The 26,188-nt window shown below is 34.8% G+C and overlaps 1 protein-coding gene across 2 annotated transcripts; it reads left to right on the top strand.

The window, feature by feature from the left end:
• Positions 1-308: 308 nt before the first annotated feature.
• Positions 309-24,206, top strand: ptpreb (protein tyrosine phosphatase receptor type Eb). Of its 2 annotated transcripts, XM_056477493.1 has the most exons (21): positions 309-396; positions 9,664-9,843; positions 12,163-12,234; positions 12,861-12,957; positions 14,795-14,868; positions 14,952-15,085; positions 15,182-15,272; positions 15,555-15,631; positions 16,059-16,095; positions 16,431-16,528; positions 17,562-17,681; positions 17,794-17,957; positions 19,711-19,846; positions 19,935-20,084; positions 20,209-20,302; positions 21,584-21,660; positions 22,142-22,276; positions 22,359-22,484; positions 22,592-22,743; positions 22,878-23,013; positions 23,148-24,206. In XM_056477493.1, exons 3-21 carry the CDS (start codon positions 12,165-12,167, stop codon positions 23,220-23,222), a joined length of 2,043 nt encoding a protein of 680 aa, XP_056333468.1. In that variant the 5' UTR covers positions 309-396; positions 9,664-9,843; positions 12,163-12,164; the 3' UTR covers positions 23,223-24,206. The 2 variants fall into 2 exon arrangements, with proteins under 2 accessions (XP_056333468.1, XP_056333469.1); XM_056477494.1 differs by lacking the exons at positions 309-396; positions 9,664-9,843; positions 12,163-12,234; positions 12,861-12,957 and adding an exon at positions 12,974-14,708.
• Positions 24,207-26,188: the final 1,982 nt, after the last annotated feature.

Below are 26,188 nucleotides of genomic sequence, written 5' to 3'. Positions count from 1 at the left end.
TTAGCAATGTCTAATATTTACAGTACACGTAGTATTTAGAATTTTGAAATTTAGTAAAAAAAAAGTATCACCTTTTTAGCAGCCTATTTACAACATGTTATTAAAAAAATGTTTTAACAAATCTGAAACGTTTTTCTATTTTAAAATCATTAAATATATATCATATTTTTTGTTATATCATAATCCAAATAACTGGCGGTGTTCAGTAACCGAATTTAGATGAATGTTTTTCCCACTTTTTGTGCGTGACGCACCGGCGGCGCATCATCATCATCATCATCACACAGCACCGGCTCGTATAGAGGAGGGACCACAGACACCATTCCGCACAGCATCCTCAATAACCATCAGCACTGGATTTTACCAACGCTTTTCATGGACCGGGGCACCAAACTGGTAATGCTGCAGCTATTACTAAATGACATTTGTGTTTAAATCCATTTATCATTTGCGTGGCATTTCTGATTTCGAATAAGGGAGCTAAAGCATGCATTTTGATAGCCATCTTTTCGATAAAAAGCAGTTGTTTTTTTAAACCGCCTCGGTCACGTCCGTGATGCCAATGAGTTGATAAAATAGAAAATAAAATCATTATGCCATCGCACGTTATACTGGAATTAACATGCAAACACAAGGTTTCGTGAACACGGTTTGCGTTTGTTCGTTTTACACTGCAGGCAATTACTGTACACTGAGTAATTGAACGATTTGTTAACAAGGAGAACAGTGTTATTTTTGTTTCTAAACCAATTTCATTTTTGAAATCTCGCACCACTACAATGATACAAAAACTGTTTTATGTTACACACGCCTATAATGCTCAGAAATGCTGTCTAGGTAGGCAGCACGACCAGTCAGACAGAGATTAACCCTTAAATCGCTGCTCTATGCATGCATGGGGTAAACAAGTGAAGAGTTTAAGTAAAAAAAATACTCAGTACAGGTTAAATGTGCCACAAAATCATCTTGATTTAAAAATAATATGGCTGAATATTTTTACATTCTGATACATTAAACTATGTACTGAAAATTAAAACGATATAAAAACATAGAAGTCCTAAAAATAAAACATCTACGTTCAGTTTTTGCTTTAAATTAATTTTAATGAATTTTTCAAGGGTTAAAAACTGCACACTGTCCAGTGTTTTTACATTATTCTATCAGCATCCTTTGTTTACACTAATATATCATATGCATGAAAACAGCTGACTGACCTTTTCATCACTTCTATTTATGTTCTCCGTCTATTCATACATTAGTGGAAGATAAAACATATAGCATGAAGCAGTTGACATGAGGCTGTTTGTGTAAATGTGACATATGGAAAAAGAGGCTGATAGATTTTGCCTTGAGGGTGAGACAGACAGAGAGTGATGATGGTATACCCATCTTCATTTTTCTTCCATTTGCCAGATTTGTTTTAGAGACACTATAAAGTATGTTTATATGAAAAATTAATTAAATAAATTTAATATTATCAAATCACTTTGATTCCGTTAAAATGCATGGTCAAATATAATTAATCTATTCAATATCTTTATGATTGTAAAACAAACTTTTCAGTCTTAGTTTGCACTTGGAATTGAAGGCTGATCAATTGTGATACATTAACATTAAAGGCAATTATTATAAAGATAAAGATATATAGTTTTTAAATAATAGACAATAAGAGCATATCTGTGTAATCAACACAGAAAATTTACAGTATTACTGGCATTTTTTACAGTATTAGTGGCAAACTTTACAAGCACACTGTTACACAATTACAGAGTATTTTTACAGCACAATTGTATTGTTAATTTACAATTTTACAGTATTACTGGCTGTCACAATCACCAGCAATCTAATCCTTGCAGATTGCTGGTAAACACGCAGATTGCTATAGAATGCCGTTATTTGGACTACATATCCAATCATGCACCGCTCACACGCACCTTCCAGTTTCCATTGATTACACACACACAGCTGGAAGATTACAAGGACTATTTAAACAGCACACACACGTACACAGTCTTGTTTATCTATTTGTGAACATTGCGGCACGGTTTCCTTGCCTTGCTGTGTTAGACCCTTGCTTTGTTGTATTGTTTATTCCTGTCTGCTGCCTCCCTTTTGACCATCCATCTGTTTTACTGACCACGACTCTGGATTTCCTGTATACATCTGTTTGTCCTTGTGTTGATCGTTGTTTATGTTGAATTAACCCTGCAATTGGATCTCCACCTCCATTGTCAGTTATCTCGTTACATTACACTGGCAACCAAAATTGCCAGTATACATTTTACTGAATTTTTTTTCCCAGGTAATGAACATTTATTCTGCTTTAACAATATTGAATATTTAAAGTGTTTAAGTGAGTAAACTGCAGTGCTTTTTAAATAAACAACACAAGGGCGTAAATTTGCTCTTGACATTGGTGGGGACTATGAACGTGTTTTTTCACTGCAAAATCACTTTACACTCTCAGAAATAAAGGTACGTGAGCTGTCACTGGGGTGGTACCTTTTCAAAAGGTACAAATTTATACCTAGAAGGTCTATTTTAATACCTCAAGGGTACATACTAGTACCTAAAAGGTTTTTGGAACTAAAAAAATTTACCAATAAGGACCCTTTAAGTACAAATGTATACCTTTTGAAAAGGTACCACCCAGTGACAGCTCTCATACCTTTATTTCTGAGAGTGTACATTAACACTAGTAATGCTGTTCAATTTATTTTAATCCACTCTCTATACAATACATTAAGTTAAATTAAGGAATAATGTAATGTTAAAAAAGCTTTATAACTGACAGAGTTTAATAAAGACTTCTATTTATTTTAGCCATCGTGCAAATAAATGTGTCTCATACATCAGTATTAATTAAAGTAGATGGAGCACAGGCTGTAGTTTTTCAAACAACAGTTTCAACTGAAATTCGACATGCTGCTCTGAGAGATTAGGAGAAATGAAAGATTAAATTATTGGTGGGAACATTGCAATAGTTGGTGGATATTGGTGGGGACACATCCCCTCCGTCCATGCTAATTCTATGCCCCTGAAACAACATTGGCGTGGATGCTAATATTGGTTAGATGGCAAATGGTTCTTTAAAGGAGCTAGTTCTCAAATGGTTTTGCTTCAGGACCGAGATTCATATTGTTTTATACATCATGTGGTGATCCGTTGTGCTGAAGCAAACAAAGATGTCATTGAAATCAAACTTTAATATGCTAATTGTACCATGAATAACTATTAAAGTGGTACTGTATAAGCAAAAGTACACTGGAATATGCAAATGTCTTTTTAGTTGCAGTAGTTTTAGTAGAATAGTCTTTGACATCAACAACAAAAGAAACGACAAGCTTTTCTCTGCCCTTTTAAAAGTTTCATTTTATTACTTGCACTCAAACCTGCTCTTAAAACCTAAAGCCATTGTTATTATTTGCAATTTATACAGACATCTTTTGCACACTGAGATCCCAAAGCTGGATTCAAAAGCATTTCCATAGAAAGCATGCTGTATTTAAATCCTATAACCGTTAAGAATACATGTTTAAAAATGGATTTTAATAATATTAGCATATCTCACAGATGCATTTTTCTGAAGGTTATGCAATATGTATAACAATTCTGCGATGTGACCTTATTTCTACGAGAGAGAGAGAAAGATAGAGCGAGAGCACAGTAGCCTGCAGGATTAAAGCAACATGCGCTTAAATGGAGATTAATTTCATAATTACTTATGCACAGCACTCTAAGCTGTCAGCTTAAGATGTTGGTAAACACTTAGGTTTAAGACCGTCATAGCGGACAAGGCCAGGAGGTCAGTATAAATGAAATGGCAGATTTAAAAGACTTACTGAAATCTGATTCATGGTCTGCTCCCGTTCCATAATGTAATCTCAGGTAGTAGATGTTTCGCAAGGAACAAATGCATCTGACCTTTTCCACTGAAGTGATTATGTTTCAGGTCTCTCATCGATTTAATCTAATTATAGGACATTCGATTGGATGGGAGTAATGTAAAGTTGTTACAAATCATTTTGCTTCTAGAGATTCAGCCAAGATTATGGATTTTCGCTCTAGATCGGTTTAGGAGTTGTTCGTTACTGATGCGGTGAACCACATTTGTGAAGGTTAAGTGAATTTTAGTTGGATAATTTATAGACTGTAAGTCGTAGGCTGGTAATGCGCATAAGAAATTAATAAAAGTAGAAGCTCTCATGAGTTTGTGAAGGGGCTTTTTAGCATGCATGAGCTTTTTGCGTTTGTTCTGTGTTAAACACATCTCTCTAATACTTGAAAATAAACACTGGCAGTCAGATTCTGGCATAGAGGTCAGTGATTGTGCAGAGTCAGCCTTCTGTGTGCTGGTCAGCATCTCTCCATACGCAGTGACCACCTCCATCTAATCTGCTTTCAGTGCATCAAGAGAGCACATTGATGCTCGGACCAATACTGTAGTCATTAAAGTGCCCCTATTATTCTATTTTTAATGTTCTTAGTTTTGGAAGTCTACTGCAATAAATGTACATCCATCAAAATAATAAAAAAAGAATTCATATTCTTATAATATACACTGCGGAATCAGCTTTTATCCCAGTGTCTGAAATAGTTTGTTTACAGATCTGGTTTCTTCAAAAACCTCCTTTCTAACAATCTGCTCTGCTCTGCTTGGTCAAATAGCCCAGTCTGTTGTAACTGGCCTACCACTTACATCATGTGTTGGAAACTACATAACTGTTTAGACAACTGAATCTAAGCTTCTGCACAGTGATACGTGATTAAAGGGATTTTGCTTACATAGCTCAAAAATGTAAAATCTTCTTGACATGTTCACAACACTGACAGGAAATTGTAGGACCTCAGCTCAAATTGTTTGAGAACGGGTCAAAGATGTTGTTAAAGACTATAGGTTTGCATTGTGCAAATTTGGGAAAAAGACTGGAATTACAGATTATCCTTTTCAGGCAGTTTGGAGTTGGTTTTCTTTTTTTGAGAGACACTAATTTTGTTTATCATGCAGTTTAGGGTTTATTAGACCTGGTAATTATAGGAACAAAGTTATAGGAACTAGTCAACAGGGCAGAACCCTGAAAATTTGTAAGCCAATTGACAACAACATCATTTCTATACAGAGTTCAACAATGTCAACAATTTAAAAGATAAAGCATGCCGTGACCGTGAGTAATTCTGCAAGGCTTTTCTTTAAGATTGGGGGAGCGAATACACATGAATGGTAATATCAGAAAAGGCATAGTAGGAGCACTTTACAGTCCATTTAATCATTCACTTCAGCGAATATTTCAGTTAAGTAAAAATCATTGTTTTTAATTTTTTATTTTTGGGATGTACTCCAAATGTGTTAGTGCACTAGGCACAAAATGTACACACTTGTGGTTTGCATTTAATCCTGGCATTGACAAGGTTCTGAGTGTACTGAGAGGCTCTTTAGTAGTAAAACAAAATATAACACTATGTTATTTGAAGAGCAGTGAGTCTGAATGGACTGTAGTGTAACAACAGGGAGCAACAGGAGGCAACATCCTGGCTGTAGATCTAAAGACCCCCATTAACACAGGAAGTCTATTGGATTTGAAGGCTAAAATCTTTTCCTGTTTTGTATTCAAAAGTTCGAGTCAGAGAAACATGAAGAGGTTATTTAATCCATTAGAGAAAGAAAAGGGTTCTGCTTGATGTGATTTTCCTTTCTTTTCTGGAAATGATTTAATTACAGCTAAAATAAAATCTTTTTGATTTTAGGTTTCAGGTCATTATGGCAGTTTCAATGCAAAAAGCATAGATTTTGGATTTTTTTCATATTTTTCCCACATTTCCTTCCCTTAAGTGTTTTACACTTACAAAAACAGTTTCACTCACAGCCTTTTGGACAAAAATGTCCACATTGAAACCCATTAAAACTGCAATATTTCTAATAATATCCCAATTCCATTTTGGCAAAAAATAAATAAATGAAATGTTAAAAATTTCCACAACCTTCTGATTTTGAGGACTGCAGGGAAAGTGTATTAAAATGATGTTATTAATATTATGCGGGTGCGTTGGTGGATATCAGTATTTTTGCATTTTTGTATTTACTGAAAAATTTGTATGTGGTAGAATTTCAATGTACAAAAATAAGACGCTGATTTACCAAAGAATAAAATAATCTAAAGTATATCTGCTTAGCCTTTGGTAAATGGAAGATTAATTTAACCAAAATGTCTGTTAAAAATACAAATTAATTAATTCATGATTAATTAAATATTAAAATATATAGGCTGCGCAGTGGCGCTGTGGGTTACGCTATTGCCTCACAGCAAGAAGGTCGCTGGTTCGAGCCTCAGCTGGGTCAGTTGGCATTTCTGTGTGGAGTTTGTGTTCTCCTGTGTTCGCATGGGTTTTGGCTGGGTGCTCTGGTTTCCCCCACAGTCCAAAGTCATGCGCTATAGGTAAATTGGGTAAGCTAAATTGTCCGTAGTGTATGTGTGAATGAGAGTGTATGGGTGTTTTCCAGTGATGGGTTGCAGCTGGAAGGACATCTGCTGCATAAAACATATGCTGGATAAGTTGGTGGTTCATTCGAAAATGAATGAATAAATAAAATTTATATAATATATTTATTTATAATTTTTTTTTAACAGATATTTTCGGACATATGTAATGTTTTTTTTGTTAGCATCATTGTTCAGGGTAATAAAGAGAAGCAGAATCGGAATTCAAGTTTTAATGTTGCAGCCTCTGTCTCGTTTTTATTCATTAGCCTCACATTGTTATTTATTCAAAGTATTAAGCACTAACAGCATGCACTCAATTTCCATATGAAAAATTTGCAGAGCGCAGCAACATGCTTTTCTCAAGGTCACGACTTATTGACAGTCAGATCAGGTTTTACTCCTTGAGATGCTGCCTGTTTCTTGCTGTGTGTCAGTGTGTTGTTTCATCTTTCTGGTGACTCAGAGTTTCATTTGGTGTTGTCTGCATGATTTTTTCATCAGAATTTGTCATGAAGGCCATTGAGTCATACGTTAACAACAGCTTTCAGACTCCCACAGTTGTGGAAGCCCCTGTGTTGACTGAGTAATGTAATCCACAGTCAGCCTTCAAGAAAGAGCATGAAAAATAAATGCTGGTTATACAACTTAAAGATTTGACAATATGCACAATTTGTACTTGACTTATTTTTGTCAAATTTTAAGTGAATGTACATTTGTTTTATTAAATGAAAACGTATGGTCATCTAGAAATGAATGAAAGTCTGCTTAAGTCTGAACCATCTCTTTACTGGATGAGATGGACCCAATATGAAGCATAATTAAATGTCCGTGTGTAATAATTGACTGTAGACACTGTCATGAGTGACGATAATGTGCATTTTCAGATAGCCTGAATAACCATCGCTTGCTTTTGATTGACAACATTACAGATTTGATTTGCTTTTAAGTGATGGCTATAGTGCTTTGAGATGACCAACAGCAACTGACCCAGTTTTAAAGGCGTTGTTGTTAAAAAAAATTTATGGGTGGACCTCTTCTTCTACTTGCACATACTTAGAGCTTTCAAAATGTGGAAAAGACCCATTGAAAAAACATGCTTCTATTAACTATTAATGCTTATATAGTTCGAAAAAGTAGGTTTTTGACTTAAGGCTAAGTGGCGAACAGGAAGTTCAGTAAATTAAGTCATAATTGGTGTCTATATTTTCAGGACAACCTAAGAAATCTATCAAGACAAGTTTCATAACAATAGACAAAACTAGTCAAACGTTCTTAGCGTTTTTAGAAATATTGTTATAACGTTTGATCAAAAGGTGGCGCTGCGATGAAACTCAAAGAATCATATGGACACATATCGACTTTCACAACAATTCGCAAATGCGTCCGTAACAAAGATATTTTTGACAATTGAAATTGGCCGACGGCCAAAATGGCTGACCTGTGAATAGCAGTCATCATTTGACTTGGCATGCTCTGCCGGATGTAAACAGACCAATTTTATGAATTTATGGACAAAGGGTTGAGAAGTTACAAGCAAAAAACACAATTTTTTTGTATCTCCAGACCACTAGTCGCAGTGCTCCGAAATACAGCAGCTCACTTCAGACCATGTTTGTGTTCGCCTAATCAAGTCAAATTTGAATCAAATGTGATTCAATTTTGCTGAAAATTGGACAAATGGCCTAGGATGAGTTCGTTCAAATGGGATTTACAAAAAAAATCGAAATACTGAAAAAATGTTCATGACCAGAGCGGAAGAAGAAGAAGCAGCCGGAAGAAGAATAATTAGAACCAGAATAGATAAAAAAGGTGCACTTTCAGTGCTTGGCCACTGAAAGATAATTTTCTAAAGGATAAAAAAATCACCCCCAATGCTAATCCTAACTAATGCTACTGTGTAATATAGCAATAAAAGCTACAGAACAGAGACCATCATATTACATTTCATTGAAATAAAAAAATATATATGATAATCAACACTTTAAAATTTGCATGTGAGCGTAAATAATTATTTTTACATTAACATTTAAATGAATTACAGTATAAAAGAGTGGTTCATTGTCGTCACAGTTTGGAAACTAAATGGTTATAATGTGTGTCTCTAAAAGATTTATAATGTGTGTCTTACACTAATGTGGTCCTACACTGAAATTAATAATTTGTTACAATGTACTTATTGTGTAAATACGTGTTTTTGTATTGTACTTATGCTTGATTAAATACATGCATGTAATTACAATGTAATTAATTTCTGTCATTTCACTTATAATTTCACTCTTGACCCATCCCTTACACCTTAACCCATCCCTAAATCTACCAATGCCATCAAACCTTTTCCTAAACCTACCCTCAATAACACCACAATACTTTATGAACACAGTAAGTACATTTTTTACAAGTAGTTTTTTGAATGTAAGTACATGTAATTAAGTTAATTTAATATACGGTGGAACCAAATATTTATTTTATTAAAAAAAGTATACAACCTATGCTAAAAACCATCCTAAAATGAACCAATAATGTAAAAATACCATTTAGTTTGCTTTTACCTAGCTTTAAACTCATTTGCCAAACTCAAGCACTCCACATTACAGTTTTGAACTTTTTGGTTTGACATTTTAATATGAGTTTATGAAAAAATATTAGTAAGAATAAACAAGAATAAACAATTTCAGTACAGTATAATAAAATTAAATTTTATGTGTCATGAAATGAAAAAAAAGTAATGAAAGCCACTTTTGTACAATATTGAGAAGAACCAATGTCAAAAAGCATTGTCACAATCACATAAATGTTTGAGAAAGCATTGAACATGATTTTTAGTCCCACTTACGCTGGACATTTGACATTGAAATCTAAATACAGCCTGCAAAAAACATATAATATTTACAAAAATTATGCCAGACTAAGAGCCCTTAATCTGGGATGCGAGTAATTTTGCTCGTTAATTCATCACAGACTAAAAATATATCAATCCGTAAGGTCTATGAATAAGGTGTGACTAAATTATGGCATTTTTCAATAGAAATAGATCTTCTGAAATGGATTTTAGTGGGACAGTTCAACTGGCACAATAAGAGGAGATATTTCTGTGCATGTCCAACACATTTCGTGAGGAAAAAGCACAAAAAAGGACAAAAAACCCTCCCTCTCCTAATGTATCCTTGTCCCTTGTTCTTTGCAGGCAGTGGCTATCTAAGGATAGCCCATCCAGAGAGGACAATGAAAAAATCTGCAATCTTACATTATTGAAGGACCGAAGTGCCTTCACAGATATCATGACTCCTGGAGACCTTCTGGAAAAGTCTCATAATAATTAATGTCTTCTGTCTTAAAAGCCATGGACTGAAAAGCTTTCATATTTGTGAGTACACTTGTGTGAATTGTTTGATTTTCTAATCTCCACAGACAGAATTCATACGTGTTTGGCTGCATGTAGATTTATTCCAGCTTTTGAAAGGATTAATATCTGAAATCCCTCTGTGCAGCCATTGATAAAGTCACACAGGTTCAGGCGTAGACAGAACATGTGACAGATTTACTGTACTGTGTGTAGCTATTTCTCAAAGGATGGACGTGTAATAATACAGTTGGTTTATTGGTAACACTTTACAATGCGGGACACATAGTTAATATATTTACTAACAAGAACAAATTATGAACAGTGCATTTATTGCAGTATTTATTCATGTTTGTTAATGCTAGTCAATGAAAATGCTGTTCATTCATAGTGTGTTAACTTATGGTTTATTAACTAGTGTCAACAAGCATGTCTTTTGATTTTAATAAGGCATTAGTAAATGTTGAACTGTGAGTTGTATTGTTCATTGTTTGTTCATGTTGGTAAACAAATTAAGTAACATTAACTGTGTCCCACATTTTAAAGTGCTTCTGTTTTAGTTAGTTGCTGCATTTAAAATAAATTGTACAAACATAAAATATACTCACCGGCCACTTTATTAGGTACAACTGCTCGTTAATGCAAATTTCCAATCAGCCAATCACATTCCAGCGGCTCAATGCATTTAGGCATGTAGACATGGGCAGGACATGGTCTTTTAAATGTGGCATGGTTGTTGGTGCCGGATGGGCTGGTCTGAGTATTTCAGAAACTGCTGATCTACTGGGATTTTCACGCACAGCCATCTTCAGTTCTGTGGGTGCAGATGCCTTGTTGATGCCAGAGGATAGAGGAGAATGGCTCAATTGGTTCAAGCTGATAGAAAGGCAACAGTAACTTAAATAACCACTCGTTACAACTGAGGTTTGCAGAAGAGCATCACTGATGCACAACAGGTTAAACCTTGAGGCAGATGGGCTACAGCAGCAGAAGACCACACCGGGTGCCACTCATGTCAGCTAAGAACAGGAAACTGAGTCTACAATTCACACAGGGTTGCCAAAATTGGCCAATAGATGATTAGAAAAATGTTGAGTTCACTGTACTCAAATGCCTTTACAGTCACCATATCTCAATCCAATAGAGAACATTCGGGATGTGGTGGAATGGGAGATTCACATCATGGATGTGCAGCCAACAAATCTGCAGCAACTGCGTGATGCTATCATGTCAATATGGACCTTTAATATATGTTGAATATTTTCAATACCTTGTTGAATCAATGCCACAAGGGATTAAGGCAGTTTTGCAAAACGGGGTCCAACCTGCTACTAGTAAAATGTACCTAATAAAGTGACCGCGTTTATTTAAAACTTTGTGTTTTTTAGTTGCACTGTGATCCTTAAATATAGTTACACTTTAAAATAAGGTTTCATTAGATAATGTTAGTTAGCAATGAACAGTATTTGTACATTATTTATTAATCATAGTTCAACATTTACTAATGTCTTATTAAAATCCCAATTCATGCTTGTTAACATTAGTTAACACTATGAGTTAACATGAAATACTGTATTTTCATTATCTAATATATAATTAATACTTTAATGAATTGTTTTGTTCATGCTATATATTAACTAACATAAACAACCTTATATTGTAAAGTGTTACTGAGTCTTTTAATAAATGATAACATGCATTTTTGACATTTTTAAACTACTGTCAGACTGATTTATATTTTAGTGTAAACAGGACACATTCTCATGTATGGCCAACAACAACTTTAAACATTCATAGTTGTAATGTTTGATTCTTTGTCTTTGACCCCTTTACATTTTTAGAAAATATTTTCAATCTTGTCTTTTGAACTCCACTCCATCCAATTTGATGTTAATTATATAATTATATATGTTACAGAAATAGCCATTTGCAAGATGCATTTCCACACAGTGCATTTGTAGATATAAAAGTGTGATCATATCTGGGTTAAAGAAAAAGAAAAAGTCTTGGCCTACTTTCAGAGTGTCTCAATTGCTCCTGGTTGTGTGCAGTAGATGGTCTTGTATCTCCAGAGGCCTTTTACTCTCTGGACCATTAATTGAAGTTAATTTTAGACTCGCTCATGTAGAGGGAAGATTTTGACTGAATGGGATGAGATGAAGATTGATGTAGGTTAATACAGGTTAACAGAATTTCTTCTGAAGCCTTTGCACGTTTGAGTATGTCTCTTTTCTGACTGTACGATACAACTTACAGTCAGATTGAATAGTAAATTGTTAGTTATTTAAGGCAAATATTAAACATTTTCAAATCTTTGTTTGTTTGTTTTCTCTCCTTATGTAGCCATGATGGTCCTGTTTCTAGTTTCAGCAGCTCTCATTTCAAACAGTTCTTCTCATGGAAACCTGACCACAGGTACAGTATATCGTCTCCAGATATACGATTTTCACTGAAAATGATTCATAAACATGATTTTTTTGTTTAGTTACCCCAACTTACTTTTTCTAGTTACCACATTTTAATTGTTCTAGTTTTTATAACTCAATTTTTCTATTTCTCATAACTTTATTTTTGCAGTTGCCTAAGTTAAACATTTCTAGTTCTTGCAACCTAATTTCTCCAGTTACCCTCATCTTAATACATTAAGCCGCCCCAACTTATTTTTTCTAGTTGCCGCAACATCATTTTCTTGTTCTTATTACTTAATTTTTCAAGTTAACCCAACTTAATTTTTTTCAGTTTTCTAGAAAATACATACAAGTGTTATCATAAAAAAGATTAAGTAATGCTTTACAGATGTGTTATTTATTGTTAATTCATGTTAACTAATGCAGTAACTAGCTAATACAATCTGACTGTAAAGTGTTGCAGTAAAAGTTTGATTATAGTGAAGTTATGACATGTTTTATCGCATTTAAATTCATTCTACAAAACTGTGTTTCTTTCTTCTTTTAAAAAAGTCCCAGTTTCTGTCTAGGTTTTCTATAAAGTCTGTAGACTATCTTACCTGACTCAGTCCCATTGTCTTTCTTTATGTTCAGAGTCTCCAGCGCCTCAGGGCTCACATGTTTTAGCCTCAGGCCTTGTCACCTCTCTGCTGCTCGTCATCTTTCTTCTCCTTGTTGCCTACATTCTGAGGTAAAAACATATCTGTAAAGCCAGTAAGAGAAAGGGATGGTTCACCAAAAATTCTAATTTCCTCACCATTTGCTCAAACTCAAGTTGTTCTAAACTTTTATGACTTTCTTTCTCCTGTTGAAGACAAAACAAGATATTCTGAAGAATGTTGGCAAATAGCAGCTACTTACTTCCATAATAGGAACAAAAAATATGGTTGTCAGTGGCTTTTTTTTCCACAACATTCTTTAGTATATATTTATTTGTGTTGTAAATGATGTACATCATAACCAGAACCAGAAAGAGCTTTATTGCCAGGTATGTTCACACACATACGAGGAGTTTGTTATCGTGACAGAGCTTCTACAGTGCAACTGGATTACAGAGACAGGACAAAAAACAGATAATAAATATATTTAAAAAAATAGAAGTAAGTAGTGAATGCAAATATACAAATTGACAACTGTATGTCCAGCTATATTACTATATACAACGTTAAATGTGCAGCTGTTATGTGCAAATTGGCATGTAAAGTGTGTTGTTAAATAAGTGTATAGCAAGTAGTGATGTTGGTTCCACAATTATTATCATCAAGTGTTCATGAGATCATTTTACAATACATGTAATGGAAAATAGTAAATGTGCAGATTTGTCCAAAACTCCAATTGCTATTATATGATCAGCTCACCAGTTTTAAATGTAATGTTAATCATCAAATCTATTAAAGATTCACTTCCTTTAGGACTCCTCTACATCTTCGTTGAAGTTGAAAAATCTTCCCCTTCACTGTTCCTGTTTCCAGAACTAACACATTTTTTCTCCCCAATGTTCTTCTAAATTTAAATCTAAAGTGCAAGTGATTGCAGCGCTACATTTTTCACACCTATCCAGCAGCATCTTCAAAAGCTTAAAGAGATCATCCCAAAAATAAGACTTTTCCATCTTTTACTCATACTTCACTAGATCAAACCATATTTGATTTTTTTTTTGTCTTCTGTTGAAACTAAAGAAGATATTTAAAAAAATATACTGGTATACTCATTGACTTCCATAGTATTTTTTCCGATAGGTCTATAGGTGCCAATAACCAGCATTCTTCAAAATATCTTCTTTAGTGTTCAACAGAGGAAACAAACTAATAAAGGTTTAAAACTGCACAAGGAAGAGTAAATGATGCGGTCATTTTTAGTGGGTGAAGTAATTTGATTTGTGATGTCACAAAAGATTTTACTGCAAATAAATGATTATTTATTTTAATATATAATCCTGAAAAAAAAGTATTGAGCCATAAAATAGAACAGTTATTTAAATGAAAACTATTCCACATGATAAGTTTTGCATTAGTGATTTTTTTTAAATGCTGACCCACAACATGGAAAAATAATGACAGGTTTTAAAGAGGATTTCTGACACTTTCCATGTCTGCCATTATTTAGTCCAACAGAAAACAAGCAATTGGTTAAGATGAAAAAAAAGAAAAGAAATGAAAAACAGATTGTTTGCAGGTTTTGAGTGATTCAGCCTATGGCTTAGTTGTTGCTGTCACCGCCTTTCAAGAGAGTTTATAACATACTCAAGTGTGCGTGTGTGTGTGTGTGTGTGTGTGTGTGTGTGTTTATGAGCTGACCCTGTGGAGTTGCTCCAGCAGCAGCTGCACATGTAGTGAAGTGATTGAGCAGTTGCGATAGTGTGTCGGAGAGTCATTCTCTCTCAGCTGCTCTGAGGAATCAGAGACCCAAACAATCTCCCATGAGAAAGACCTTTAGATTTTGGTGTGTATTGTGAACGTTGTCGTGTTTTCTTTACATTTTAAATTAGTTTTATCCACCGGTGAATGTCTTGCATGTAAATCCTGCAGGTTTAGAGAGCAAAGGAAGGATCTTGTGACCTCAGTTGACAAGAAGCTGCCAAATGGCTTTCTGGAAGATCAAGGTAAGTTTTGCCTAACTGTAAAGCATGTATTTTTAGAACAAAGTTTGACATCTGTACGTCTTTTCTTATTCTCTTTCTGTCAGAACAAACAGTGGTGCTCCTCCCCAGATCACCGTCTCCATCAAAGCGTTATTTTCCCATCCCGCTGGACTCCCTGGAGGAAGAGTTTCGCCTCCGCATGGCTGATGATGGCAAACTGTTCAGAGAAGAATTTAATGTAAGAGCTTAGACACGCAGACTTCATCATTCTCCACACGCACACCCTCGCAGTTTTGTTTTCTTACACTCTTCTTCCACCGCGTTTATTTTACAGTCTTTGCCTTGTGGTTTTGGCTGTGGGACCTTTGAGGAGGCAAGCAGAGAAGAAAACAGAGAAAAGAACAGATACCCCAATATTCTGCCATGTAGGTCTTCATAACTTCTTCACAGACACTTTGCTTTAACTATCTACCAACACTGTGGACTATACACAATTTAATGTCAGTCAAAAAGTTAAGGTTTCAACTCAATTTTTAAGTTATACAAAGTTTAATTTATTATTTTTAGTTTGATTTCTGTAAGTTGAGACGACTAGAAAAGTTTTTTTTAGGTTTGGTCTGATTTTTAACAACACAATGGGTTACTAACTGCATGGAGGAATTTAGACAGTGTTAATAAAACAAATCTGTATATTATTTCCTTCACAGATGACCATTCAAGAGTGCTGCTTTCACACATAGATGGATATATGGGCTCAGATTACATTAATGCATCCTATATAGATGTGAGTATTTTTTGTATGAGTTGTCTTGTATAGATGTGAGTATTCATGTGAGGGAACAAGCCAAAGTCAGCCTGATCTCACGAGGAAACGTAACAATTTTTTACGTTTTGTCAGTTTAGTGGCTAATTCGTACAAATTCGAGTTCAGTCGTACAAAAATGTATGATTTTAAAAAGGAGGCGTGGCCCCTTAACCCCACCCCTAAATCCAACCATCATTGGGGGATGAGCAAATTGTACTAAGTTGTATGAATGAGATCATACAAATTCATACAAATTAGCCACTAAATCAAAAAAAGTTACGAATTGCCATGAGATTGTGTTGAATAAAGTATGTAAAATGTTGTCTTTATCCCTTAATAACATTGTGTTACAAAATTATAAATTTAGTTTTGAGTCTGTGGATGGATTTGTTTATCTTTCCAACAGGGCTACAGAGAAAAAAACAAATTTATTGCAGCTCAAGGTATGTTTTCATTCTTCAGTCCTTCCCATTTGCCATTGCCTCAACTAATATATACTAACAATGAGCAGTTAGATTTTAGTTAATAAAATACATCTATTATTGTTCATTTGTCTGAGCGGTGGTCCAAATAAATAGCACTGACAGATACAACTTTACATAGTAAGTTTGTTAATATTGGAATTAACATTAAACCGTCTAATAAATACTATTTCTTTGTCTCTCCATCTTAACTAGCTATCTGTCTATATGTCAACAAGTGGCACTATATTGTAATGTAATTTTAACGTTGTTGAAAGCCTTATATCTCATATGTCAATATCTTTTTCTATTTTCAGGCCCAAAACCAGAGACAGTGGGAGATTTCTGGAGGATGGTTTGGGAGCATAAATGTGCCACTATAGTCATGTTGACCAACACAAGAGAGAGAAAAGAGGTGAGACAAGATATCTCAAATGCCCTGTTTACATTTGGGTCTATCAAATCACGAGTGGACAAGGAGACACATTCCTGTTTATAGCTAGCATTTTATTCCATCTCTTTTGCCACTTTTATTTTTTAAAGCATTCTCTTTATTGTATTTTTTACATCAGTACAAATTATAACTTTTACATATGTATACTTTTTTAAACAACAAATTGTAACATCGTGTTACTATTATAAGTATTAGAAAACAAAAAAAATACACAGAAAAGTGGGGGGGATAAATAAATAAATAAATAATGTTTCTACTAGGGTTCAGTCACTGCTCTCTGGTTAAAGTACTCAATAAATGGATTCCATATTACATGGAAATTCTTAGTTTTATTGTTAAGGGAAAGTCTTAGCTTCTCAAGTTGCAGGCAGGGGAGGATCTTTTCATTTCCAACTCAGTAAAATCAATCTACATGCCAAAAGGGTAATAAATCTAATCATGTATTAAATGTATAAATGTAATCATGTACACCATCAATGTATGTTGATTTTTAGATAATCACTGACACCAAATATAGCTAAAATAGGCCCAGGGTATACTTGTTTTCCCACCACTTCTGATATTAATTGAAAAACCAAAATCCAATAATGAACTATTTTAGGACAACTCCAAAACACGTGACCGAGCGATTCCGGAGTTTGACTGCATCTATCACACAGTGGGTCTACGAAAGGGAACACCTTAGAGAGCTTACATTTAGACAAGTGGATGTCCACTTATGTTGATGGAAAATGAAAACAATGAGATGTAAATATCATTGTCCAATTCTGATTGGAAAAACAAAATTTATCTTAATACCAAAAGTAAAGAATGCCAAACTTACAGCAGACAATATAAAGTAAACAGCTCAGAATTAGGTGTACATATAAAATATGAAACATGTTAATATAAAAAGAAATCCAAAACATTCCCAAATATCTTGCAATAATATAATATTTGGCCAAATAAATTTTGCCAAATAGCTGAAACTGTGATTTGTGTGTTTGAAATTCAGGAGAAGTGCTATCAGTACTGGCCTGAGCAGGGCTGCTGGATCTATGGCTGTGTGAGGGTGGCAATGGAAGATTTTACTGTGTTGGTGGACTATACCATCAGGAAGTTCTGTGTGCAGCACGTGAGTGGTCTTTTCCCACAGAAACTTTGTAGCATGTGTATTTAGTAGCTTGGAACATCTTATACTCTTGTTGAGTCATTAAATTGTGTTAAATGTGGTGTGGATTTTCCAGCACGCCGCTGAAGGCTGCAGACCTCCAAGGCTGGTCACTCAGCTGCATTTCACCAGCTGGCCTGATTTTGGCGTACCCCTTTCTCCTATTGGCATGCTTAAGTTCCTCAAAAAAGTCAAGAGTGTCAACCCTGCCCATGCTGGACCAATCATAGTGCACTGTAGGTAAGACTACAGACTATTCTTAAATTATGAATATACGTAATGTACAGTGTGCGTTCACACACTTTTGTGCTTCAAAAATTTAGTCCAGTCATTCCAATAGGAAGTTGTGGATTGCATGTGAGAGTGGTAAAATACAAACTGTACACTACCTGACAATAGTCTTGTTGCCTATTCAAGTTTTAGGAACAACAAATAATAACTTAACTTCTAGTTGATCATTATATAAAAAAAGGCAAAGGCCTCTAGATTACGCTTATTTAACCAAAATAAAATATTATCATGCCTTGATTTTTAATTATTTAATTAGGACAGTAAGGTCTGACTTTGCTTAGACAAAAGCCTCGTTACTTAACAGAAATAATGTACAGTGTAGAATATAAAGTCATGCTGCAGTGGAAAAATAATTCATATTGTGTATGACTCTAATGAGCTTGGAGGACTGCATTCATACATCTCTGCAATGTCTTAAATAACTTATTAATAAAGTCATCTGGATTGGCAAAGAAAGCTTTTTTGCAGGACTCCCAGAGTTCATCAAGATTCTTTGGATTCAACTTCAATGCCTCCTCCTTCATCTTACCCCAGACATGCTCAATAATGTTCATGTCTTGTGACTGGGCTGGCCAATCCTGGAGCACCTTGACCTTCTTTGCTTTTTAGAACGCTTGTTTGCCATTCCAGATGACTTTATTGATAAGTTACAATATATGAGTCATTGCAGAGATGTATGCAGTTGTCCAAGCTCATGGGAGTCATACACAATATTAATTCTTTTCCCACTGCACCCTGACTTTATATTCTACACAGTACATAAAAGAATAAAAAATGAGTGAATTTTTGGGTGAACTATCCCCCCATGATGTGGTTTGATGGTTTTTTAAACACACATTTTGTGCCTCTTTCAATCGCTTTTCTATTTTTATTTTTTTTGGAGAGGAGAGTCAATGGGCATTTATATCAGCCGCAACACGATCTCACTGCAATTTGTAACTTTTAGATTTTGGGGCTAATTCGTATGAATTCCTTTGATCTCATTTGTACAATTTAGTATGATTTGTTTATCTGCCAATGATGGTTGGGTTTAGGGGTGGTGGTTGGATGCCAGGCCTCTTTTTAAAATCGGACTGAACTCAGGCTTGGCTGGCACACTTTACCAACAAGTCCCATAATGCTTAGGAATTCAGTAGGCTGATGTGTTTTTCCTATCCTAATACATTCACCACATGAGAATTCACACTGAGAGAAAGTGATTTCTCTCGAAATTGGACATGTTTAAAATGTTCAGATCATTTGCACCTGTATTTAGCATAGTGTGTTTGATCAGACTGACCAAAAATCATCTTAATACCATGTATAAACACAGCCAAACAGCCTTGAAATGTAAATGCAGAAACAACCACCGACGCAGATGTCTTGAGGCTCAGCTGTTAAACAGCCTCCGCATGTGGGATTGTTAGCACCTCAGCCAGAACAACAGACTTTCCCATTTGCTATGGTGTGAAAAGCCCCTTACCGCAGTGAAAGACAAACTGTAACTTCTCTACAGTAGGTGCACTACACAGTAAGACCCTGCAATATAAATATTAAATTAATGCCATGTTTAATTGAACTGAAAAAAATATATAATAATTTTGCCTGAAATAGTCATTCAAATGGAAAGACCCTGCAGTTTTGAGTACATGATCTCATTATCCCACATTTCATGCCCTACTTATACACGACTGATCTCACCGCTCATTTCCTGTCTGTGTAGTGCCGGGGTTGGCAGGACCGGGACCTTCATTGTGATTGACGCCATGATGGATATGATGCATGCTGAGGGCAGGGTGGACGTGTTCGGCTTTGTGTCCAGAATCAGAAAGCAGCGCTGTCAGCTCATTCAGACAGATGTAAATGACTTTCCGCAGTCCCCCTGCTGTATTTGACTCATCATTTCAGCAATGACGGGCCACTGATATTCCCCTTTCCCACCCACAGATGCAGTATTCATTCATTTACCAGGCAATTTTGGAGCATTACCTGTTTGGGGACACGGAGTTAGACATCGCTTCCCTGGAGGGTCACCTTCATAAACTCCACAACACGCACATACACATGGACCGCGTGGGCCTGGAGGAAGAGTTCAGAGTAAGACACACATCAGTTTATTCAGCTTAAGGGCAAACATGAGTCAGTATGAACACACACAGTGACAAACGTGAATGACTTTGTTTTCGTTTTGATCATGTTGTTTTGTTTGGACTCTCCTCAGAAACTGACTAATGTCCGCATCATGAAGGAGAACATGAGAACCGGAAATCTGCCCGCCAACATGAGAAAGAACAGAGTTCTGCAGATCATCCCATGTGAGAAGATACAGATACACAGATTTAGCATTTATAAACGTTTCTCTTTCTGTTTTTTTTTTATATTTTCATCTTGCTCTTTCTTTCTTTCTTTCTTTCTTTATTTCATAATTTTTTTAAGTCTTTTTATTTAATTTTAAATTTTTATTCATTTGCTTTAAGTTTTTGTTTAGTTCTAAATTTAGTTTTTTATCTTTTCTTTTTACTTCTTTCTTTCTGCTTTTTGTTTTCTCATTATGTTTTATATTTTTCATTCTCTTGTTTTTCTTTTCATAATTTTTCTTTCTTTCTTTTTCTTTCTTTCTTTTTTTCACTTTTATTTTTTGGCACTCTCTTTATTTCGTCTTCCTTTCTTGTTCTTTCTTTAGTTTTCTTTTTTCTTTTCTATTTTCTTGCCATCTTTTTATTCCTTTTTTCTTTTTATCCTTTCTTTCACTTTTTTCTGCCACTCTTCATTTTGTCTTCCTTTATTGCTCTCTTTCTTTCTTTCTTTCTTTCTTTCTTTCTTTCTTTCTTTCTTTCTTTCTTTCTTTCTTTCTTTCTTTCTTTCTTTCTTTCTTTCTTTCTTTCTTTCTTTCTTGTTTTTTGCCATCGTTTTTCTTCTTTTTTCTTTCTATCCTTTCTTTCTCTTTTATTTTCTGACATTCTTTATTTCATCTTTCTTTATTGCTCTGTATTGTTTTCTTTCATTTCTATTTTCTTGCAATCCTTTTTCTTCCTTTTTTCTTTCTTACTCTTTTTTTCTGCCACTCTCTTAATTTGATCTTCCTTTATTGTTCTTTTTAGCTTTCATTTTCTCTCTCTCTCTCTCTCTCTCTCTCTTTCTTACTTGCCATTGTTTTTTTTCCTTCTATTCTTTCTTTCACTTTTATTTTTTGGCACTCTCTTTATTTCGTCTTCCTTTGTTGTTCTTTCTTTAGTTTTCTTTTTTTCTTTTCTAATTTCTTGCCATTGTTATTCTTCATTTTTTCTTTCTATATTTCCTTTCTCTTTTTTCTGCTTCATTTTGTCTTCATTTATTATTCTTTTTTTAGCTGTCTTTTTTCTCAATTCTTTCTATCCTTTCTTTTTTATTTTATGGCACTCTCTTCATTTCATCTTCCTTTATTGCTCTCTTTTGTTTTTTTTCTCAATCTTTCTTCCCTGTAACTTTTCTTGTCTGTTTTTGTTCTTTCTGTTTGTTTTTTTACACTCTCCATATTTTCATCTTTCTTTCTCTCCATTCCTTTCTGTTTTGATTCATTCTTTCCAAATGTAATCCTTATTTTGTCTTATTACTAGATGACTTCAACAGGGTAATATTATCAATGAAGAGAGGCCAAGAATTCACAGACTACATTAATGCATCTTTCATAGATGTAAGTATTCTTCACAAATATTTGTAAATAATGCTTATAATAATAATTCATTCATTTTCTTGTCGGCTTAGTCCCTTTATTAATCTGGGGTCACCACAGTGGAATGAACCGCCAACTTATCCAGCATTTGTTTTACACAGCAGATGCCCTTCCAGCCACAACCCATCTCTGGGAAACATCCACACACACTCAATCACACTCATACACTACGGACAATTTAGCCTACCCAATTCACCTGTACTGCATGTCTTTGGACTGTGGGGGAAACCGGAGCACCCGGAGGAAACCCACGCGAACGCAGGGAGAACATGCAAACTCCACACAGAAACACCGACTGACCCAGCCGAGGCTCGAGGATTATTATTATTATTATTATTATTATTATTATTATTATTATTATTATTATTATTATTATTATTATTGTTATTCATATTACTATTATTAGACCACATGTCAACTTACAAATTCTTTACCTTTGCAGGGTTACAGGCAGAAGGATTACTTTATTGCAACTCAGGCACCTTTGGCTCACACTGTGCAGGACTTCTGGCGTATGGTCTGGGAGTGGAAGTGCCACTCTATCGTGGTGCTGACTGAGCTAAAAGAGAGAGAACAGGTACAGTTTAACGCTTTATATTTAGTTACATTTCACAGTTCAACGTCTGGCACATTCCCTTTTTCAACGACTTTCCCTCCAGGAGAAGTGTGTGCGTTACTGGCCAGCAGAGGGCAGTGTTTCGTTCGGAGATTATCTACTGGAGCTGAAAAGAGATACACTTTGCGAGACTTTCAGTATTCGAGACATGCTGCTGTCATATGCATCAGTGAGTTAAATGTTCAGTCAATTTGATGGTCCATCATACGCTTCACTTAAGAACTTTGTTGTGGTAAAAATGTTGACTACAACAAGGCTAAATTGGGCTGTTTGCAGGAGAAACAGACCCGTCTGGTCAGACAGTTCCACTTCCATGGTTGGCCAGAGATTGGAATCCCGTCAGACGGAAAAGGAATGATTGACATTATTGCCGCAGTGCAGAAACAACAGCAGCAATCTGGAAACAACCCTATAGTGGTGCATTGCAGGTACACACACACACACACACACACGCACAAACACGTATTGTTAAAAATGTTGTTTGTTTGTAAAAGTGAATGCAAATGACTAAAACAAATCCTAAAAGTGTTTATTACTATTTATTTATTATTATTATTATCAGTGCTGGGGCTGGACGGACTGGAACCTTCATTGCTCTCAGCAACATCCTAGAGCGGGTCAAAGCAGAGGGATTACTGGATGTATTTCAGACCGTGAAGAGTCTACGAACTCAGAGACCACATATGGTCCAAACTGTGGTAAGAATGTGAAACACAATAGATAATTCCCTCCAATATTATTTAAAATATTGATAATATTGAATAACACAATAGAGAATGAATATGTTTATGCTAATATCAGATAAATGATGATTTTTATTTTGTCTTTTCAGGAACAGTATGACTTCTGCTACCGAGTTGTGCAAGATTTTGTTGATATCTACTCCGACTATGCTAATTTCAAATGAGTACAGATAACCAACACACATTTATATTTAAAGAAAAGCTATTACTGTGGCTTAGTGACACTCCATGCACTTGACATTTACAATATTTTTCTTATTTATATGCAGTACAATTTTGGATATGACCAAACTCCAGTGGCTTAAACACATCAAGTTGTTTGCATTCATTTTTTAACATTTGTGTGTGTTCTTTATGAGCAAAAATGTTTTATTTTTCTTTTAAAATGACCATAAGACAAAATTGTTTTTATTTAAAAAGTGTGTTCACATCTGAAGTGTAAAGCATTCCATTCTCAGTATTTGTTCCTTCTATTTATCCGACTTGCTTCCCCCCTAAAAAAATTTGCATGGTTATTTGTGTGTACTATAGTGTACTAAAAGTAGTTCTTCCAAATTTGAATTTTACAGCCATCGATGGCCAGACTCTGATTTGCATCAGCCCTGATAAGTCACTTGTACCATAGACGTGTTCTTCACCTCTCACTTCATCTTCATAACTATAATGAAACTTTAGCTGGCTTTAAAGTTTCTTTGATGATAATGCTATTTATTACCATGACTTTCCAAGTCAATCATATAATCAGGAGGCTAAAGATGGGACAGATATATGTATTACAGCATAAAAGAAATCAAAGGATGTAATAAATTCATAATGATATTAGGATGTGTGGAATATATATGGTAAAAATAGGTCAATTGCCATTGAGATGACCAAGAAAAAGTGTCCCAATTGACCGGAATTCACCCCTACATGCTATGAATGAAACTTGTTTAACAATAAAGGAATAGGTTCCTTTAATTATTCCCTACAAACATGATTGATACATCAATAAGTTGTGTTTGTCTGCTTGTTTAAACAAATAAACAAATTCAGGGGAAAAACTATTTGTGCTGTCACTGCAGTGTTCTTACAGCAGGGTAATGAGGAAAGACATATGCCTTAATCCTGAAAAACACCATTTTCTGCAATAAATGTTTCAGTCAATACTGTGTGTGAAATGTGTCTTATATTCTTCAATAAAAAAGTAAATCTAAATATGTTTTACTTGCTGAAACTAGTCTTGCAGTACATTTCATTGACTGCATACCAGATTTACAACCCCAATTCTAAAAAAAAACCTTTAGGATTTATGCCTTTAACAGGAGTACAAAGAAAAGATATCTGGTATTTTCACTGACGAGTTTAAATGTATTTCAAAAGTATTATGTAGTGATGGCATCAAATTCTCAGTCTCAAAGATCAACTTTGGCCATCCAGACATTCATGAGTGATTAATGCAAAAACTAATGTGTCATGGTCATAGACTGTATAAAAACGGTCATGCTATGGGGCTGCTGCAGCGTAAATGGCATGGGGGACTGCCATGCATGATTAAAAGACATCAATTGAGTAAAAGTAAAGAGTAAAATAAGTAAAGTGACCCATACTAAGAATTTATGGTTTGCAATTTAGTGTCTAAGTGCACACTGATTGTGAACACACAGAAGGTAAATACACAGCCAGAGTGCGGACTGCCATATTGTTTGGGGTTCGGTGCTCAAAGGTCTCAGCTTAATGTTTTTCATGGAAATTAAGTGCTGCATGGCTATTCATTGCTGCTACTTACAACTTGTAAACTTCAGGTTACAAGTTTGATGCTTAACCATTAGGCCAATATATGCTTCTATATATCATTAGTATACTACAGAGACTTGTGAACAGCCTTCATTATAATGTCTTTCATAGGAAGTCTTATTCTGCACAAGCTACAACAGTGTGATTTTATAGACTGAGTCAATGTACTGACTGACCTGCAGTCCAGATCTGCTACCTCTAGGAGAATGAAGACTGTTGAGCTGGTATCATGTCAGATTGGGCAAAAATTTTCTTGTAAAATTAGTATTCTCAGTTCCCACATAAATAAACAATGTAGATAAAAGGAAAGCTGATGTGACGTGAATGTTAAAGGGATAGGCTAGTTCACCCAAAATTACTCGCCCTGAAGTTGTTCCAAACCAGAGTTTCTTCTGTTTAACACAAAAGATGAAATTCTGAATATGTTATAAACATGTAACCACTGACCTCCATAGTATTTGTTTTTCCTACTTTGTAAGTCAATTTTTAGAGGTTTTCGACGTTCTTCAAAATATCTAATTTTGTGTTTAACAAAAGAAGGAATTACAGGTTTGGAATCACTTGAGGGTGAGTAAATGATGTCAGAATTGTAATTTTTGGGTGAACCCTTTAAACAAGCCTCTGTCCCAACTTAAGACTATTGCAGATTTACAGAATACATTATTTGGTCAGCAAAATCATTAGAAATCTTTCTTTAAGCATTTTTTATTCAATAAAATGTAGGTTAAAGAGGTTGAGTCACATATTGTATGTGTTATTTATGTTTTGTAAAGCACCTTGAGCATTGACTGAAGGAATCACATTAGCTGTAAAAGGAACCACCATGGAAGCCTACTCATGAGGGGTCGACTTGCTTTCTGTACAATAAAACAGTTTTTCTAGAAGACGAAACCCTGATTCACATATTTTTTTCAGTGTGAAAACAAAAACCTTTGGAATAGCTTTTATCTTTTTATAGGTAATTACACTGCTTCTTCCAGCTCCTTTCAACTACAATATGTTATTTGTTACTATAAAGGTAAACCGATATACCAGAGAACAACATTATTAACTTTTATTTTTAATGGAAAATATTTTATTCACAGACAAAATTCTCGAGTTCGCAGCCTTCTTTTCCACATTTTTTAATTCAAATTGTTGTTTTGTTAAATCTCTTAGACTGGTCAGAAACAAGAAAAGTGATAGATTATTGGATTATTATGACAATTATTTTGGAAAAATCACAGATACGTCCTTCTTTCCTCTTGCTGTATTTGTGCTATTTATCCATCTCTGTTTAATTTTTCACATTTTTTTCCTTTTTTTACTGTTTTATATGTGTTTATAATATTATTTAACCTGACCTGTTATGATT

Source organism: Danio aesculapii, chromosome 17 (assembly GCF_903798145.1).
Source record: "Danio aesculapii chromosome 17, fDanAes4.1, whole genome shotgun sequence".
Taxonomy (NCBI): domain Eukaryota; kingdom Metazoa; phylum Chordata; class Actinopteri; order Cypriniformes; family Danionidae; genus Danio; species Danio aesculapii.
Note: the sequence above shows the minus strand (reverse complement) of the source record. Positions and strands in the feature narration are given on the sequence as shown.

Coding starts and splice junctions, on each gene's coding strand:
- ptpreb (XM_056477493.1), top strand. CDS start 12,165: ATGATGGTCCTGTTTCTAGTTTCAGCAGCTCTCATTTCAAACAGTTCT. Junction 12,958..14,794: donor CTTGTTGCCTACATTCTGAG/GTAAAAACATAT, acceptor TAAATCCTGCAG/GTTTAGAGAGCAAAGGAAGG. Junction 22,744..22,877: donor CCTATAGTGGTGCATTGCAG/GTACACACACAC, acceptor TATTATTATCAG/TGCTGGGGCTGGACGGACTG.